General features: G+C 39.8%; 1 protein-coding gene across 4 annotated transcripts in view; it reads right to left on the bottom strand.

Moving 5' to 3' along the window:
* The window catches only part of zswim8 (zinc finger, SWIM-type containing 8), a 174251-nt gene that overhangs the window by 55312 nt on the left and 102791 nt on the right, over nt 1-16148 (bottom strand). For all 4 annotated transcript variants that reach the window (XR_015866487.1, XM_088422255.1, XM_088422253.1 and 1 more), the window contains one exon: nt 15228-15326. Coding sequence is in view for 3 of the 4 variants with exons in the window: in XM_088422255.1 (XP_088278381.1) it covers nt 15228-15326 (99 nt within the window). In the remaining variant the exon portion in view is untranslated. The remainder of the gene's footprint in view (nt 1-15227; nt 15327-16148) is intronic.

The raw sequence follows: 16148 nt of genomic DNA, 5'->3' as shown, positions 1-16148 counted from the left end.
CTATATTTTTGGCTGCCACTAGGTGGCGCTCGCACTATAACAAAAAATACGTTGATAGGTGTATTCCGCATTGGAAACCCATCAAATATATGAAGTTTAGAAAAGATAAGACCATCTGGGACCAAACACAGCAACTTTGTTCGTTTTGGCGAGACATCAGACTGACATTTTTGTTTGCCACTAGATGGCCTTATAAGCAATTGAAGATTTTTTTAAACACTTGTGTTAAGGGCTTAAGTCTTCATGTGTATGTGAAGTTTCAGATTTTTCTAAGCTTGTAAAGCTGAGTTATAAAGGTTTGTTTCACATGTGGCAAAGTAATCATCAAAGGCATAATATGAAGCCCCGCCCCCAACATATTTGATGGCGAATAATCCCGAAAATTTGAACAATTGTGCCTCACAGTCAGATCAAACATCACAGCAAATTTGAAGTCGATCGGGTCAAGCGTTTGGGAGAAAAAAGGAGCAGTTCGGGACCTGCAAATGAGCAAAAACGGGCCAAAAGTGCACATTCAAAAATTCATAACTCTCTTTCTGTACATCTGAGCATATGGCTCGCGCTGATTTTTTTGTAGGGCTCGAGGTCCTACATAAGACTACAAATTTTTGGAGCTCTAGGTCAAACGGGCCGGGAGTGAGAGGCTATTTTCCAGTCATAAGGCCATTTTGGGGCCAATTACAGCCACTTTTTTCGTTTTGGCGAGTCATCTGACTTTGAGGTGGCGTGCAGACTACGCCCATTATCGAAATGTCGTAAAATTTTAAAACCTTAATATTCCATGTCTTAATGTTATTCTGACCAATTTTCACTTGTTTTACTCAAACAGACTGAGCACAATACATGAAACTGTAAAAAATGACATTTTAATCAACCACTAGGCGGCGCTAGTAGCTATTTAAAAAAACTTTTTTTAAAGGTGTTAAAAACATAAGTTTCCATGTGTCTATGAAGTTTTAGATTTTTTTAAGCTAGTACTACAAAGTTATTAAGGTTTTTGTCCCTCTTGGCGAAGGAAAAATTGAACACATAATTAGAAGCCACGCCCCTATCATATATGTCAGCGGATCTGCACCAAATTTTGCCCACTTGTGCCCCTACGTGTGAATATGGACCACAGCAAATTTGAAGGCGATTGAGTAAAGCGTTTAGGAGAAACAAGGAGCAGTTTGGGACCTGCAAACGTGCAAAAATGGGCCAAAAATGCACATTCAAAAATGCATAACTCTTTTTTTGTACATCTGAGCACATGGCTCACGCTGACTTTTTTGTAGGTCTCTAGGTCCTACATATGCCTAAAAATTTTCGTAGCTCTAGGTCAAACGGGCCGGGACCAGGTGCACTTTTTCGACCTTAGGTGGCGCTGCAGAGCCATTTTTTTTTCATTGTTTTGGGAAACACAAAAATATCAAATTTTTCACCGGGCCCGACGAATGTGCAAATTTTGGTGACTTTTCGTGCATGTTTAGGCCCTCAAAAATGGAAAAGCGCTGCACAGTAAATAATAATAATAATAACTAGAGCTGCAAGCAGCTATAAAGGGCCCTCGCAGACCTGTGCACGTTGGGGTATGAACAGGTCGGGGTATGAACAAGGACTATGAATGATGAAAAATTAGTTGTAGATCCCTTCAGTGCAGGACTATTCACAAATATGTAAAATTTAGACAAGGTGGGACAATGTGGGTGGAGTTACTGCAGCTTTTATTGTTCCAATTTTGTGACTTTCAATGCCATATACGCCACAGCCACTGTCGAAACATCGTACTGATTTGTGGAGGGCATAAGGCATGGCCACTGGCTTTTCAGAAAACATTTAAGGGATATCACTTCAAGGGGCTCAGCAGAGTACATAAAAACGTTAAGGATTTGCTATATTTTTTGCTGCCATTAGGTGGCGCTCGTACTATGATAAAAAATAGGCTCCTAGGTGTGTTTCACATTGGACTCCCGTCCCATATATGAAGTTTTGCAAACATCAGATCATCTAGGTCCAATTACAGCAACTTTTACCGTTTTGGGGAGACATCAGACTTTGAGTTTGCATAGAGGCCACGCCCTTTAATGAAAAGTCATAAAAGTTGAGAACCTTAATGTTCCAATGTGTCATAGCTTTTCTGACCATTTTTAGTTCATTTAGTCAAACAGGCATTTCACAGTACATAAAAGTATAAAAAATGAGATTTTTGTCCGCCACTGGGTGGCGCTGTAAATGATTTGAAAGTTTATCACATAGCTGTATTATTGCATTACTTTTAAAGGCCCAGAAGAGTTTCAGATGGTTTGAAGCTGTCATAGCTGAGTTATTAAGAATTTTGTCACTCTTGGCGAAGGAAGTATTAAACATAATTTGAAGCTCCGCCCGCATCTTTTATGTCAAGAGATCTTCACGATATTTGGACTATGTGTGCCCCTCAGTTGGATAATGATTCATGCCAAAGTTGAAGGTAATAGGGTGAATCCTTTAAGAGAAAAAGACACTAGTTTGAGACCAGCTAACGTCTAAGAATGGGACAAAACTGCACATTAAAAAAATTCATAACAATTTTTCTGTACATCCTAGCACATCTTTTCTATTGACTTTTTTGTAGGTCTTACAGTCCTTCATTTGCCTACAAAGTTTCATAGCTGTAGGTCAAACCAAACAGGATTGTTTGTAATCTTTCGACTGACATTTTTTGCAGCCACTAGGTGGCGCTAGCTTTAAACTGGAATGTATTTTTGTCGATATGTTCAGGAGAATATTTTCATGCAATGTGTGAAATTGTGAGAAGATCAGATCATCTGGGTCAAATTACAGCAAATTTTACTGGACAGATAAAGCTTTGGAATGAAAATGGTCGTAGAGGCCACGCCCATTATCGAAACTTCGTAAAATTTGGTGGAGGCCAGCAAGGCTGTCTAGAGGCTTTTCAGACTTAATTTCAGCGATATTACTTCAAAGGGCTCAGCTAAACACATAAAAACGTTTAAAAAATGCTATATTTTTGGCTGCCACTAGGTGGCACTCGCACTATAACAAAAACTACATTGATAGGTGTATTCCGCATTGGAAACTCATTAAATATATGAAGTTTAGAAAAGATAAGACTATCTGGGACCAAACACAGCAACTTTGTTCGTTTTGGCGAGACATCAGACTGACATTTTTGTTTGCCACTAGATGGCTTTATAAGCAATTGAAGATTTTTTTAAACACTTGTGTTAAGGGCTTAAGTTTCCATGTGTCTGTGAAGTTTCAGATTTTTCCAAGCTTGTAAAGCTGAGTTATAAAGGTTTGTTTCACATGTGGCAAAGTAATCATTAAAGGCATAATATAAAGCCCCGCCTCCAACATATTTGTTGGCGGATCGTCACAAAAATTTGAACAATTGTGCCTCACAGTCAGATAAAACATCACAGCAAATTTGAAGGCGATCGAGTCAAGCGTTTGGGAGAAAAAAGGAGCAGTTCGGGACCTGCAAATGAGCAAAAACGGGCCAATAGTGAACATTCAAAAATTCATAACTCTCTTTCTGTACATCTGAGCATATGGCTCGCGCTGACTTTTTTGTAGGGCTCGAGGTCCTACATAAGGCTACAAATTTTTGGAGCTCTAGGTCAAACGGGCCGGGAGTGAGAGGCTATTTTCCACTCATAAGGCCATTTTGGGGCCAATTACAGCCACTTTTTTCGTTTTGGCGAGTCATCTGACTTTGAGGTGGCGTGCAGACTACGCCCATTATCGAAAAGTCGTAAAATTTTAAAACCTTAATATTCCATGTCTTAATGATATTCTGACCAATTTTCATTTGTTTTACTCAAACAGACTGTGCACAATACATGAAAGTGTAAAAAATGAGATTTTAATCAACCACTAGGCGGCGCTAGTAGGTATTTAAAAAAACTTTTTTCAAAGGTGTTAAAGACATAAGTTTCCATGTATCTATGAAGTTTTAGATTTTTTTAAGCTAGTACAACAAAGTTATTAAGGTTTATGTCACTCTTGGCGAAGGAAAAATTGAACACATAATTTGAAGCCACGCCCCTATCATATATGTCAGCGGATCTGCACCAAATTTTGCCCACTTGTGCCCCTATGTGTGAATATGGACCACAGCAAATTTGAAGGTGATTGAGTAAAGCGTTTAGGAGAAACAAGGAGCAGTTTGGGACCTGCAAACGTGCAAAAATGGGCCAAAAATGCACATTCAAAAATTCATAACTCTTTTTCTGTACATCTGAGCACATGGCTCACGCTGACTTTTTTGTAGGTCTCTAGGTCCTACATATGCCTAAAAATTTTCGTAGCTCTACGTCAAACGGGCCGGGACCAGGTGCACTTTTTCAACCTTAGGTGGCGCTGCAGAGCCATTTTTTTAGCATTGTTTTGGGAAACACAAAAATATCCAATTTTTCACCGGGCCCGACAAATGTGCAAATTTTGGTGACTTTTCGTGCATGTTTAGGCCCTCAAAAATGGAAAAGCGCTGCACAGTAAATAATAATAATAATAACTAGAGCTGCAAGCAGCTATAAAGGGCCCTCGCAGACCTGTGCACGTTGGGGTATGAACAGGTCGGGGTATGAACAAGGAGTATGAAGGATGAAAACTTAGTTGTAGATGATTTCAGTGCAGGACTCTTACCAAATATGTAAAATTTAGACAAGGTGGGACAATGTGGGTGGAGTTACTGCAGCTTTTATTGTTCCGATTTTGTGACTTACAATGCCATATAGGCCACACCCACTGTCGAAACATCGTACTGATTTGTGGAGGGCATAAGGCATGGCCACTGGCTTTTCAGAAAACATTTAAGGGGTATCACTTCAAGGGGCTCAGCAGAGTACATAAAAACATTAAGGATTTGCTATATTTTTTGCTGCCAATGGGTGGCGCTCGTACTATGATAAAAAATAGGTTTGTAGGTGTGTTTCACATTGGACTCCCATCCCATATATGAAGTTTTGCAAACATCAGATCATCTAGGTCCAATTACAGCAACTTTTACCGTTTTGGGGAGACATCAGACTTTGAGTTTGCATAGAGGCCACGCCCTTTAATGAAAAGTCATAAAAGTTGAGAACCTTAATGTTCCAATGTGTCATAGCTTTTCTGACCATTTTTGAATTCATTTAGTCAAACAGGCATTTCAAAGTACATAAAAGTATAAAAAATGAGATTTTTGTCCGCCACTGGGTGGCGCTGTAAATGATTTGAAAGTTTATCACATAGCTGTATTATTGCATTACTTTTAAAGGCCCAGGAAAGTTTCAGATGGTTTGAAGCTATCATAGCTGAGTTATTAAGATTTTTGTCACTCTTGGCAAAGGAAGTATTAAACATAATTTGAAGCTCCGCCCCCATCTTTTATGTCAAGAGATCTTCACGATATTTGGACTATGTGTGCCCCTCAGTTGGATAATGATTCATGCCAAAGTTGAAGGTAATGGGGTGAATCGTTTAAGAGAAAAAGGCACTAGTTTGAGACCAGCTAATGTCTAAGAATGGGACAAAACTGCACATTAAAAAAATTCATAACAATTTTTCTGTACATTCTAGCACATCACTTCTATTGACTTTTTTGTAGGTCTTGCAGTCCTTCATTTGCCTACAAAGTTTCATAGCTGTAGGTCAAACCAAACAGGATTGACTGTAATCTTTCGACTATTGACATTTTTTGCAGCCACTAGGTGGCGCTAGCTTTAAACTGGAATATATTTTTGTCGATATGTTCAGGAGAATATTTTCATCCAATGTGTGAAATTGTGAGAAGATCAGATCATCTGGGTCAAATTACAGCAACTTTTACTGGACAGATAAAGCTTAGGAATGAAAATGGTCATAGAGGCCACGCCCATTATCAAAACTTCGTAAAATTTGGTGGAGATCAGCAGGGCTGTCTAGAGGCTTTTCAGACTTAATTTCAGCGATAGTACTTCAAAGGGCTCAGCTAAACACATAAAAACGTTTAAAAAATGCTATATTTTTGGCTGCCACTAGGTGGCGCTCACACTATAACAAAAAATACGTTGATAGGTGTATTCCGCATTGGAAATCCATCAAATATATGAAGTTTAGAAAAGATAAGACCATCTGGGACCAAACAGAGCAACTTTGTTCGTTTTGGCGAGACATCAGACTGACATTTTTGTTTGCCACTAGATGGCCTTATAAGCAATTGAAGATTTTTTTAAACACTTATGTTAAGGGCTTGAGTCTCCATGTGTCTGTGAAGTTTCAGATTTTTCCAAGCTTGTAAAGCTGAGTTATAAAGGTTTGTTTCACATGTGGCAAAGTAATCATCAAAGGCATAATATAAAGCCCCGCCCCCAACATATTTGATGGCGGATCATCACGAAAATTTAAACAATTGTGCCTCACAGTCAGATAAAACATCACAGCGAATTTGAAGTCGATCGGGTCAAGCGTTTGGGAGAAAAAAGGAGCAGTTCGGGACCTGCAAATGAGCAAAAAGGGGCCAAAAGTGCACATTCAAAAATTCATAACTCTCTTTCTGTACATCTGAGCACATGGCTCGCGCTGACTTTTTTGTAGGGCTCGAGGTCCTACATAAGGCTACAAATTTTTGGAGCTCTAGGTCAAACGGGCCGGGAGTGAGAGGCTATTTTCCACTCATAAGGCCATTTTGGGGCCAATTACAGCCACTTTTTTCGTTTTGGCGAGTCATCTGACTTTGAGGTGGCGTGCAGACTACGCCCATTATCGAAAAGTCATAAAATTTTGAAACCTTAATATTCCATGTCTTATTGATATTCTGACCAATTTTCATTTGTTGTACTCAAACAGACTGAGCACAATACATGAAAGTGTAAAAAATGACATTTTAATCAACCACTAGGCGGCGCTAGTAGGTATTTAAAAAAACTTTTTTTAAAAGTTTTAAAGACATAAGTTTCCATGTGTCTATGAAGTTTTAGATTTTTTTAAGCTAGTACATCAAAGTTATTAAGGTTTTTGTCACTCTTGGCGAAGGAAAAATTGAACACATAATTTGAAGCCACGCCCCTATCATATATGTCAGCGGATCTGCACCAAATTTTGCCCACTTGTGCCCCTATGTGTGAATATGGACCACAGCAAATTTGAAGGCGATTGAGTAAAGTGTTTAGGAGAAACAAGGAGCAGTTTGGGACCTGCAAACGTGCAAAAATGGGCCAAAAATGCACATTCAAAAAATCATAACTATTTTTCTGTACATCTGAGCACATGGCTCGCGCTGACTTTTTTGTAGGTCTCTAGGTCCTACATATGCCTAAAAATTTTCGTAGCTCTAGGTCAAACGGGCCGGGACCAGGTGCACTTTTTCGACCTTAGGTGGCGCTGCAGAGCCATTTTTTTTGCATTTTTTTGGGAAACACAAAAATATCCAATTTTTCACCGGGCCCGACAAATGTGCAAATTTTGGTGACTTTTCGTGCATGTTTAGGCCCTCAAAAATGGAAAAGCGCTGCACAGTAAATAATAATAATAATAATAATAATAATAATAATAACTAGAGCTGCAAGCAGCTATAAAGGGCCCTCGCAGACCTGTGCACGTTGGGGTATTAACAGGTCGGGGTATGAACAAGGACTATGAACGATGAAAAAGTAGTTGTAGATGACTTCAGTGCAGGACTCTTACCAAATATGTAAAATTTAGACAAGGTGGGACAATGTGGGTGGAGTTACTGCAGCTTTTATTGTTCCAATTTTGTGACTTTCAATGCGATATAGGCCACATTCACTGTCGAAACATGGTACTGATTTGTGGAGGGCATAAGGCATGGCCACTGGCTTTTCAAAAGACATTTAAGGGATGTCACTTCAAGGGGCTCAGCAGAGTACATAAAAACATTAAGGATTTGCTATATTTTTTGCTGCCACTAGGTGGCGCTCGTACTATGATTAAAAAATAGGCTTGTAGGTGTGTTTCACATTGGACTCCCATCCCATATATGAAGTTTTAAAAATATAAGATCGTCTAGGTCCAATTACAGCAACTTTTACCGTTTTCGCGAGACATCGGATTTTGAGTTGGCATAGAGGCCACGCCCTTTAATGAAAAGTCATAAAAGTTGAGAACCTTAATGTTCCAATGTGTCATTGCTTTTCTGACCATTTTTTAGTTCATTTAGTCAAACAGGCATTTCACAGTACATAAAAGTATAAAAAATGAGATTTTTGTCCGCCACTTGGTGGCGCTGTAAATGATTTGAAAGTTTATCACATAGCTGCATTATTCCATGACTTTTAAAGTCCCAGGAAAGTTTCAGATGGTTTGAAGCTGTCATAGCTGAGTTATTAAGATTTTTGTCACTCTTGGCGAAGGAATTATTTAACATATTTTGAAGCTCCGCCCCCATCTTTTATATCAAGAGATCTTCACGATATTTGGCCTATGTGTGCCCCTCAGTTGGATAATTATTCATGCCAAAGTTGAAGGTAATGGGGTGAATCGTTTAAGAGAAAAAGACACTAGTTTGAGACCAGCTAACGTCTAAGAATGGGACAAAACTGCACATTGAAAAAATTCATAACAATTTTTTTGTACTTCCTAGCACATCACTTCTATTGACTTTTTTGTAGGTCTTGCAGTCCTTCATTTGACTACAAAGTTTCATAGCTGTCGGTCAAACCAAACAGGATTGACTGTAATCTTTCGACTAATGACATTTTTTGCAGCCACTAGGTGGCGCTAGCTTTAAACTGGAATATATTTTTGTCGATATGTTCAGGAGAATATTTTCATCCAATGTGTGAAATTGTGAGAAGATCAGATCATCTGGGTCAAATTACAGCAACTTTTACTGGACAGATAAAGCTTCGGAATGAAAATGGTCATAGAGGCCACGCCCATTATCGAAACTTCGTAAAATTTGGTGGAGGTCAGCAAGGCTGTCTAGAGGCTTTTCAGACTTAATTTCAGCGATATTACTTCAAAGGGCTCAACTAAACACTTAAAAACGTTTAAAAAATGCTATATTTTTGGCTGCCACTAGGTGGCGCTCGCACTATAACAAAAAAAACGTTGATAGGTGTATTCCGCATTGGAAACCCATCAAATATATGAAGTTTAGAAAAGATAAGATCATCTGGGACCAAACACAGCAACTTTGTTCGTTTTGGCGAGACATCAGACTGACATTTTTGTTTGCAACTAGATGGTCTTATAAGCAATTGAAGATTTTTTTAAACACTTGTGTTAAGGGCTTTAGTCTCCATGTGTCTGTGAAGTTTCAGATTTTTCTAAGCTTGTAGAGCTGAGTTATAAAGGTTTGTTTCACATGTGGCAAAGTAATCATCAAAGGCATAATATAAAGCCCCGCCCCCAACATATTTGATGGCAGATCATCACAAAAATTTGAACAATTGTGCCTCACAGTCAGATAAAACATCACAGCAAATTTGAAGTCGATCGGGTCAAGCGTTTGGGAGAAAAAAGGAGCAGTTCGGGACCTGCAAATGAGCAAAAATGGGCCAAAAGTGCACATTCAAAAATTCATAACTCTCTTTCTGTACATCTGAGCATATGGCTCGCGCTGACTTTTTTGTAGGGCTCGAGGTCCTACATAAGGCTACAAATTTTTGGAGCTCTAGGTCAAACGAGCCGGGAGTGAGAGGCTATTTTCCACTCATAAGGCCATTTTGGGGCCAATTACAGCCACTTTTTTCGTTTTGGCGAGTCATCTGACTTTGAGGTGGCGTGCAGACTACGCCCATTATCGAAAAGTCGTAAAATTTTAAAACCTTAATATTCCATGTCTTAATGATATTCTGACCAATTTTTATTTGTTTTACTCAAACAGACTGAGCACAATACATGAAAGTGTAAAAAATGACATTTTAATCAACCACTAGGCGGCGCTAGTAGGTATTTAAAAAAACTTTTTTTAAAGGTGTTAAAGACATAAGTTTCCATGTGTCTATGAAGTTTTAGATTTTTTTAAGCTAGTACATCAAAGTTATTAAGGTTTTTGTCCCTCTTGGCGAAGGAAAAATTGAACACATAATTTGAAGCCACGCCCCTATCATATATGTCAGCGGATCTGCACCAAATTTTGCCCAGTTGTGCCCCTATGTGTGAATATGGACCACAGCAAATTTGAAGGCGATTGAGTAAAGCGTTTAGGAGAAACAAGGAGCAGTTTGGGACCTACAAACGTGCAAAAATGGGCCAAAAATGCACATTCAAAAAGTCATAACTCTTTTTCTGTAAATCTGAGCACATGGCTTGTGATGACTTTTTTGTAGGTCTCTAGGTCCTACATATGCCTAAAAATTTTCGTAGCTCTAGGTCAAACGGGCCGGGACCAGGTGCACTTTTTCGACCTTAGGTGGCGCTGCAGAGCCATTTTTTTTGCATTGTTTTGGGAAACACAAAAATATCCAATTTTTCACCGGGCCCGACAAATGGCCAAATTTTGGTGACTTTTCGTGCATGTTTAGGCCCTCAAAAATGGAAAAGCGCTGCACAGTAAATAATAATAATAATAATAATAATCTGGAGAAAAACAAGAGGGCTCTCGCAGCGGTAGCTGCTCGGGCCCTAATAATAATAATCTGGAGAAAAACAAGAGGGCTCTCGCAGCGGTAGCTGCTCGGGCCCTAATAAGAATAATAATCTGGAGAAAAACAAGAGGGCTCTCGCAGCGGTAGCTGCTCGGGCCCTAATAATCCGGAGAAAAACAAGAGGGCTCTCGCAGCGGTAGCTGCTCGGGCCCTAATAAGAATAATAATCTGGAGAAAAACAAGAGGGCTCTCGCAGCGGTAGCTGCTCGGGCCCTAATAATAATAATCTGGAGAAAAACAAGAGGGCTCTCGCAGCGGTAGCTGCTCGGGCCCTAATAATCTGGAGAAAAACAAGAGGGCTCTCGCAGCGGTAGCTGCTCGGGCCCTAATAATAATAATAATAATAATAATAATCTGGAGAAAAACAAGAGGGCTCTCGCAGCGGTAGCTGCTCGGGCCCTAATAATAATAATAATCCGGAGAAAAACAAGAGGGCTCTCGCAGCGGTAGCTGCTCGGGCCCTAATAATAATAATAATTATCTGGAGAAAAACAAGAGGGCTCTCGCAGCGGTAGCTGCTCGGGCCCTAATAATAATAATCCGGAGAAAAAAAAGAGGGCTCTCGCAGCGGTAGCTGCTCGGGCCCTAATAATAATCCGGAGAAAAACAAGAGGGCTCTCGCAGCGGTAGCTGCTCGGGCCCTAATAATAAGAATAATAATCCGGAGAAAAACAAGAGGGCTCTCGCAGTGGTAGCTGCTCGGGCCCTAATAATAAGAATAATAATCCGGAGAAAAACAAGAGGGCTCTCGCAGCGGTAGCTGCTCGGGCCCTAATAATAATAATAATAATCTGGAGAAAAACAAGAGGGCTCTCGCAGCGGTAGCTGCTCGGGCCCTAATAATAATAATCCGGAGAAAAAAAAGAGGGCTCTCGCAGCGGTAGCTGCTCGGGCCCTAATAATAATCCGGAGAAAAGCAAGAGGGCTCTCGCAGCGGTAGCTGCTCGGGCCCTAATAATAATCCGGAGAAAAACAAGAGGGCTCTCGCAGCGGTAGCTGCTCGGGCCCTAATAATAATCCGGAGAAAAACAAGAGGGCTCTCGCAACGGTAGCTGCTCGGGCCCTTATAATAATAATCCGGAGAAAAACAAGAGGGCTCTCGCAGCGGTAGCTGCTCGGGCCCCAATAATAATAATAATCCAGAGAAAAACAAGAGGGCTCTCGCAGCGGTAGCTGCTCGGGCCCTCATAATAATCCGGAGAAATACAAGAGGGCTCTCGCAGCTGTAGCTGCTCGGGCCCTAATAATAACTAGAGCTGCAAGCAGCTATGACGGGCCCTCGCAGACATGAGCACGTTGAAGGATGAACAGTTCCAAGGTATGGAAAAATTTGGGTATGAATGTATTCGTGCATATGCAGGCGGACTGTAGAGGTCAATGTTCTACAAAAGGTAACATTTTTATTGTCTGTGGTGATTCTGAGGTGATTCTAGCACTACGATGGAATATATGTTTGTTGATGTCTGAAGGAATTGACTTTCAATCAACGTGTGAAGTCGTGAAAAGATGAGATCATCTGGGACAAACTGCATCAGCATTTACTGTTACGATAAAAGGATGAGCACTGCTGAATAGGCCATGGCCATGATCAAGACATCGTAATATTTGATGGAAGAAATTAAGCGTTTCTGAAGGTCTGTCTGAAAAAACTTCAGTGATATTACTTTGACAGGCTCAACAAGGTACCTATATATGAAAATGTAATTTTTTGCTGCCACCAGGTGGCGCCCGCACTACGAGCAAAAAAAGTGTGTTTGGCATTGTACTCCCAAAATGAATTGCTTTGTCTCAATATTCTCCTGACTAATTTTCTGTGAATTTGCTGAAAGCAGCAAAGCAGAGAACATGAGAGTGTAAAAACTATCTCTTTTGTCTGGCACCAGGTGTCGCTATTGGTACCGTTAAATTGCTCAAACAGGATTAGCACAGTGCAAAAACTGAAATATTAAGCTTTTTAACACTGATGGCATAGGAAATATGATTCAAGTATTTTGAAGCCCCGCCCCCATCATATAGGTTAGCCGACCTTGATGAAATTTTGCCCAATGGTGCCACTCTGTCAGGTAATGGAGCACCTCAAATGTGAAGTTGATCGGGTCAAGGGTTTTGGTACCGAAAAATGTACAAAATCGGGCCAAATGCTACATTCAACAATTGATAACTCTGGTTCTGTACATCCTAACATATGGCGCTCTATGATGTTTTTGTAGGTCTTGAGGTCTTACATATACATATAAAATTTCATAGCTCTAGGTCAAACGGGTCAGAACTGACTCTCGTTTCATGATCACCTGGGCTCAATTACAGTAAGTTTAGATGACTTGAGCAAACTCCGAATTTGGGGTTGCATACAGACCACCCACTTTATCACAAAGTCATAAAATTTGGATACCTTTAATCTCTAAGTCTCGATGCTATTCGGACAACTCTTCAGTACATTTACTCTGATAGGCTTAGCACAACACATGAAAGTTTAAAAATTGACATTTTTGTCTGTGGCTATGGCTAAAGCTATGATGAGTAAATTATCTGTAAAGTTTCAGATTTTTTTAAACCTTGAACATTGGAGTTATTAGGGTTCATGTTGCTCATGGCAAACGAAATTTGAGTTTGAAACACGTATTTTGAAGCCCCACCCCCATCATAAATGTAGGCCGATCTTCACAAAATTTTTCGCAAGTGTTCCCCTATGTTAGATAATGGGGCACGCCAAATGTAAAGTTGATCGGGTCAAGGGTTTTGGTACCGAAAAATGTAGAAAATCGAGCCATATTCTACAATCAACAATGGATAACTCTGGTTCTGTACATCCTAACACATGGCGCTCTATAATGTTTTTGTAGGTCTTGAGGTCCTACATATGCATAAAAAATTTCGTAGCTCTAGGTCAAACGGGTTGGAAGGGGCTGCCGTTTAAAGGATAATCTGGGCTAAATTACAGCAAGTTTTGCTGATTTGGGAAAACTCTGAATTTGAGGTGGTGTAGAGACCACCCCCTTTATCACAAAGTCGTAAAATTTGGATACCTTTAATCTCTAAGTCTGGATGCTATTCGGACAAATCTTCAGTACATTTACTCTGACAAGCTTAGCACACACATTAAAGTTTAAAAATTGACATTTTTGTCTGTCACTAGGCGGCGCTATCATTAAGTTGATATTCAACCATGCAGATATTTTAAAGCTTTGACGAGTAAAATTCCTGTAAAGTTTCAGATTTTTTCAAGCTTGCAAATTGGAGTTATTAGGGTTTTTGTTGCTTATGGCGAACGAAATTTGAGTTTGAAACACGTATTTTGAAGCCCCACCCTCATCATATATGATAGCCGATCTTCACGAAATTTTGCCTAAGTGTTCCCCTATGTAAGATAATGGGGCACGCCAAATGTAAAGTTGATCGGGTCAAGGGTTTTGGTACCGAAAAATGTAGAAAATCGGGCCAAATGCTACATTCAATAATTTCAATAATTTTTTAAAGCCGTCACTAGTATATTTTCTATAAAGTGTCATATTTTTTAAAGCTTGCACATTGGAGTTATTAGGGTTTTTGTTGCTCAGGGCGAATGAAATTTGAGTTTGAAACACCTTTTTTGAGGCCCCCACCCCCATCATATATTTTAGCCGATCTTCACGAAATTTTGCCCAGGTGTGCCCCTATGTCAGATAATGGGGCACGCCAAATGTGAAGTTGATCGGCTCAAGGGTTTCGGTACCGAAAAATGTAGAAAATCGGGCCAAATGCTACATTCAATAATTGATAATCCGGAGAAAAACAAGAGGGCTCTCGCAGCGTTAGCTGCTTGCGCCCTGATAATAATAATTAAAATAAATAGATTACTCAATTCTGCTGTACTGTAAAGTATTGTAACCTCGAAACATCAGAAACTGAGACCCCCTGTATTTTTGTTTTTGTAAAATTCACCCAAATTGCAGTAAAAAGGGGGCGTTGACTTATAAGCGTGGTCAACTTGTACTCGGACAAATATGGTGACTGATTGCTAATTCAGCTAAGTGAAGCCCAATTCAGATTCTCTTGCTACGGATTCAATGCTGACCACATTGTTTGTCATCCTGCTCCCAAAAAAACTGTTATCTGATATCTCTGCCCTGGACAAAATTTTTTCAAAGACAACAAGGCTACCCGAGTTAAGTAAGTTCTCGGAGCAGTAAGCGTAGCACATCCCGACAGGCCTTGCTGTATGTCTCCCCGTGTCAGTCAATTGTTTTGTATGTTTCTTGGATGGTTCAAACTCAAGTCAAAGTTTCATATATTGTACTTGTGGAGGTGTAATGATACTAAAGACTATCTATATAGGATGGCTTTTCAGAAGTTGAGATATAAAATAACACATTGATTCAGACTTAAGGGCGGAATGGTGGTGAGTGTTGGTGAGGGTAGCATATAGCTTATATTCTCGTTTTTTCGGGGCTGTCGGTGTTTACTTGGTGGTTGCCAGTCATTGCCAGCGTTCAAAATGTCTTTGTGATAAGAGCAGTACAGGCAAACGTCTGCCAGCTGCCCTGAAAGAACCCTGATGAGATGAAGAGACATTATCACTCACTTTACGAAACAACCTTTATGCATGCGCAGGCACATGCACCCACGCACGCACGCACACACACACACACGCACACACACACACACACGCACACACATATTTATGCATGTATTTACCCAGAGCTGAAACAGCTGCACCAAAGCCAAGCTCTTCATCACTGGGCATCTCTCTGCTGTGTTTGGGGCTGGGTGGGCTGGAGCCAGTGGAAGACAGAACTGCACAAACCAATAAATGAGGCATATGAGTTGGTCTGAATTTTGTAAGTGCAAAGGTTTTTCTTATTTTTGTACCACCTTTTCACCTTCAGGGCTCAACACATTTTACACTGACAACACCAACTATGGGAACAAAGAATGAAACCTGAATAGGAATGAATGAAATAATCATATATACAACAACAAAATTACCTTTTCTTGTATGTGATTCCAATAACTTTCAAAAATCACGTATGTGGCACGTTTGAAGAAAATGAGGATGGCAGGAGCAAGTTATTAACTCTTTTAGTGCCGAGAGTGGGAAAGGAAGACTTCTAGAGGGCAAGTATTTTTAGGATTTTCACTCATCTTTCAAGACCAACAGAATATTGTGTGCTATGTCTATGTAAATATGGATTTAAGTGGATGGATATTCCATATGGATGGAAAGTCTGAAACCCGCGAAGTAGGGTATCAGTTCCTAGATTTCTATGTATGCCCTAATATAGCCGCAGTAATCAGAAACAATTTTTTTTTTTTTTTTTTTTTTTTTACATATTTTATTTCCTTTCTCCTATTATTTAACATGACATTATCCCGATTAACACTATTGTATATTCATTAAATAACTAATATTACTTAGTTTGTTGAGAATTTGTTCTCAGGACTGGTTATCTGCAGCAAGACTCGGGTGATCACGTTGAACTTCACATTTATTTGGGCTCATGTATGGTGTATCATGTAGTATCTGTTGAATAATAAATCAACAACAATGTCAAAGTCAGTCAACAAACATATAAACACTTGCCGAACTTTAATCTATGAATTTACTGTATTTTTAGC

The sequence above is a fragment of the Hippichthys cyanospilos genome, chromosome 8 (assembly GCF_059441005.1).
Source record: "Hippichthys cyanospilos isolate Australia breed blue-spotted pipefish chromosome 8, RoL_Hcya_1.0, whole genome shotgun sequence".
Lineage (NCBI taxonomy): Eukaryota > Metazoa > Chordata > Actinopteri > Syngnathiformes > Syngnathidae > Hippichthys > Hippichthys cyanospilos.
Note: the sequence above shows the minus strand (reverse complement) of the source record. Positions and strands in the feature narration are given on the sequence as shown.